This window comes from Opisthorchis viverrini (assembly GCF_000715545.1).
Source record: "Opisthorchis viverrini unplaced genomic scaffold opera_v5_435, whole genome shotgun sequence".
NCBI lineage: Eukaryota > Metazoa > Platyhelminthes > Trematoda > Opisthorchiida > Opisthorchiidae > Opisthorchis > Opisthorchis viverrini.
Window position 1 is genome coordinate 312129 of NW_008752098.1, and position 4361 is coordinate 316489.

At 47.3% G+C, this 4361-nt stretch overlaps 1 protein-coding gene across 1 annotated transcript in view; it reads left to right on the forward strand.

The window, feature by feature from the left end:
- The window catches only part of T265_11039 (hypothetical protein), a gene marked incomplete at both ends in the record, with an annotated part of 22226 nt that overhangs the window by 4291 nt on the left and 13574 nt on the right, over positions 1-4361 (forward strand). Inside the window, one exon of the mRNA XM_009177583.1 lies at positions 3454-3674. Coding sequence (XP_009175847.1) covers positions 3486-3674 — 189 coding nt within the window. The remainder of the gene's footprint in view (positions 1-3453; positions 3675-4361) is intronic.

Here is a 4361-nt window from a genome sequence, read left to right on the forward strand (position 1 = left end):
CAAAAACCTGACCCAAAAGGCAGAGAGGATTTAGGGTTTCGTTAGGGGACCCTGCCCCTAACCTCCGACTCGATAGTCTGGACTACGAAAGCGGTTGTTAGAGTTTTTTGGGGACCATTGTCGGAGTCAATGACCCAATAGTCTGACCTACTTGGCTGTAGGGTTCCGGCCTGGCCCGAGAACGCAGGGAGTATGGCATTACTGTCTCACTCCTGATTCGGCTGCGCACAGTAGGTCCCTTCTGAGCAGCATCGGGCTGTTTGGTTTTAAAAGTCTTTCGACCGTACTGAATAATGCGCCGGTGTTCACAGTCAACCGTTGGATGATCGGAGTGTGCGGTTTTTGGAACCGACCTTTTCTAACCCGTACTTCCTCGGGAGAAGGCAGCATCGCTGCTCCCGTAAATATGAACATGCTGGTCGCCTGGGGGAAATGCCCTACTGCCTTCACACTCCTGTCGCAGAGGACAGTACGACTTTACCCCCAGACCGCCTCGTAGCACGATTACTCGGAGTACGGGGTCTCGCTGCTCTTGATCTGGCTGCTCCCTTTTGGCCTTCCTGGCATGGTTGCACCTTTTGGAACGAAGTTCCAGCCAGTGTAGTCCGCGGGATCATTGCAGCACTCAAGCCCGACCACCACGTCAAGGTGGCAGCTTTAGGTCGAGCCATATTTACATCCCACCTGTTGAAAGCCAGGATTCCGGATTGGGGGTATTAGGTTGCCATCTGAATTGCTGCTCGAAGTACTGTGTCCAGCGGTCCAAACTTTCTTCCTTGCTGCATATCAGGGAGACATTTTGCTCCCTTTTCCTTTCGCTCTCTAAAGGTTTCTGAGAACTAGTCAAACGAATCAAGTGGAACAGCTTCAACACGTTTTGAGCATTCGTTGCATCACTTATTTGTTCATGCGAGTTCACGGTCGCATCCTGCTTTGCAAATGTAGGTTCCGACTGGAAGATACCACGAGGCGGGCAACCCGTCACCCCGAGATGAAGTCTGAGTACGTTCAGGAGGTCGTAAATGCATAGGTGTATGTACTGCATGAATGAATGGAAGTACTAAACTACATGGCGACATCGCGCAGTCAGTGCCGCTGGTATCTATTCTCCTGTTCTTAATCCTCGACTCGGCTTTCCTTTCATTTGACTTGTTTTCTCTACCCAATCTATCCTACACTATCTGTTACCATAAACTGCAGCGACCTAAACCACCTCACATGTGTACATTATCAGCATCATCATCATTGACAGCAAAACCAAATGAGACCACCGGTGCTTCACTGTCGAGTCCGCTGGTTCCCCTTAGAACCCACTGAGATGTCTTCTCGATACCATAAGTAGCGAAACTTGGCAAAAGCAATCCTGGCCTTCGAGATCCGTGTGTTCACTTCGTCTGTCGCACTACGGACTGAGCTAATACATCCTTCTTAATATGTATAGTATTCCACAGCTTCCGTTTTCACTGCTTGAAACCTTGAAGGCATGTTCAACCAATGTATGTACAGCAACACAACTTTGCATCATGAGCGCAAAGCACATGAAGAATGACTGGTCTGCTTTTCTAGAAATGTCTGTGCCTCCTTTATCCCCTCCCCTCAAAAGCGGGAGGTCGACTTGCTGCTCGCTCAGACAGATCTGAAAACCGCGGTTCTGGGCGCTTTCCAGGATTCACCTCATTATCCCATCGATGATGAAATCAAACAAAAGCATAGAGGTCGGCCATCCTTGCTTGTCACCACTGTCAGTAGGAAAGCCTTCGGAGAGCACCCCACACACCAACGCACCTACAACTGTGTGAATGCCGACAGGGTATGATATTGACGGACTTCTGGTGCATACCGTCGAGTAACCATGTTGGAAACAATGAACCACTCGACTGAATCGAACACGCTGAAGCCGAAAAAACAACATTATGGAGCGCCCATACTCATGCAATTGCTCCAACACAGCCACTGCGTGGCTGGAATCCTTCTTGCTATTCTCGGGCCCCGTTTCCACGACGCAAGATGAATCACAGAATGTGCCTGATTACAGCAGGGGTAAAGTTAATTTCTCGTGATTGCCACAACGCGAGTACACTTTTTTTAAAACGAGTGCAGCTGTCGACGATTCGCCGCTCGTTCCTTTCTTCCAGATAAGACAGCGGTTAAACAAGGCTTGCTTGGGGGCTACACCTCGTCATGACTAACTACTCGGTGATGTTTGGGGTAAAAAGAAATTCGATTATCCCAGAAACCACCCGAGTTTCCAAGTTAACTGTCCGGTGTTGTGTTGCGGGCCAGGAATCCGTCTGAGTAACTGCAGACGGCCAGATGAATTGCTATTGAAAGTGTTTAGCCCGACTATTCAAGCGCCCTTCTGTTTTGGAGATAACCTATCTGTTGTTAACAGTGCTTAGTTCGCTCATCTTTGGGCCGGTTGCACGTAACACCTGGGTACGTTCACGTCGCCTCCTCTATCTCTGACGCTTTCTGGATCATCGATAGCTTTAAAAACCTCGTGTTTGATTTACAGTGGTAATAGCTCTCACAACTTCATTCGAAGATGATCCGGATGGACAGCTACACATTGGCTTTGGTAGTTGACATGATTTATGCCTGAATTCAGGAGTGTCAGTGACTTTTCATCGGGGAGATCTGGAGGAGGAGCTATGCGCAGAAGGCAGCAAATTGGATCCATGCGCGCCACTGAGTGCGCTACTGGGTCTTGTCTGTCACTTTCTCTGAGCAGTGATGTATCTCGTCTCAGCGTCTCCATCCACGGAGACGGCAATGATCTACCCAGCCGAGTTCACTGGCAATGGATTTCACACTTCAATGACAAGCCATTGCTTAACCTCCTCTGGCTCGTTTACACCCTTTGCATGGTGGTGCGAAAATGCCTGTTCAAGAAAGTCGGTCGACTGGCACAGGGAGAACTTGGCTAAACCAGCACAATCTATGGAGTGGGGTCGGTTTACCTATTGTGGACGAGTCATTTCCTCCGAGGACCATTTGGCGTACTTCAGCGTTACTGATCGGATGTTCCCACCGGAGTTGAAGAATCTTCAGAAGGCTTCGACGGTCAAACAGTACATTTTCTTACGTCCTTAGCGCGCAACAGCCAGGTTTCTAACCCTTATAGTGATATGAAACGCACCGCAGCACTGTAAACTCGACCACTAACATACAAGCTGGTATCACTCTTACGCCGGAGGTGATTGAGGTTCACTGGGGCTACTATGGCCTTCCCAGTGAGTGTTTGTATCTGGTGGGACCTCATGTTTTTAGGGCGTTGTTGTTGGATTCCATTCTTCTTTTGACGTTTGCTTATCCATATGGTTTCGTCTAAGCATTTTAACTTGGTTGCATGAGCGCAAAAAAAACATTTTCTTGACAGTGTTTTCATAATTGCTACTGGTGATAAATATTGCAATTAGTACTGTATTTTATTAATCGAGCCCTTTTCTCTAGTTGCACTATTTTCTAATCTGTTGAGGAGCTCAATGCCACGTCTGGAGAACGTAGTCTGTTTGGTTACTGGGGCCAGTCGCGGCATTGGAAGAGGGATCGCTCTCGGACTGGGTGCGGAGGGAGCAACCGTTTACATAACAGGGCGTACTCTGAAACCTAAAGGTGACGAAATTGAAGGGTCTTTGGAGGAAACTGCAGCCGAGATCAATTCTAGAGGTGGCGTGAGTAACCTAGTTTGAATGTGTTTTGCTATGAACTCGATTTTCGATCGTGTGAGATGTCTGCGAAACGAACTGAGGGCGTTCTGGGACCTCATTCTCAAGCAGGACTGGTACCATGTCCCTTGTCTGTAGAGATCTTTGGAAAACAACAACTGTGGGAATATACCCTCGTTATAAATATATATATATATATATATATGTCATATTGACGTATTTTTGTAACCTTACTTACAAGGTTGATATAAACTGCAACCTCTTGTTTCACCCTTTTTGGGCTCATCAGGTGGTTCCAAGTCCTTATCAGTCTTACTTCCTACTAGTACCACTACCATTACTACTAATAATAATCATTCAGATGTACCAACCTTTTTGGTGCCTAGCTGCCATGCCAACGGAAGGAGGCACGAGGGCTAGGATACCTACAGATTGCTCAAGTCTAGATAGGAGCAGAGGAGATGCTAAGTTTGGGTTCGGATCACAGACCTTTCTGTCAATAATATAACTCGTTAAGCACTGTCCTATCTCGAGCTCTATTCCCTACTAAAAAACCAGATCATGACGACTGTAATATCAAGAAAAATAACTCGATATTTTCAATGTCGTTCCGACTGAGATATGAGTTGGCTTCCGTGCAACACAGTCAGCGACGGATTCTGCTGCAATTCAGTTCGGTTATTTGAAAAAATC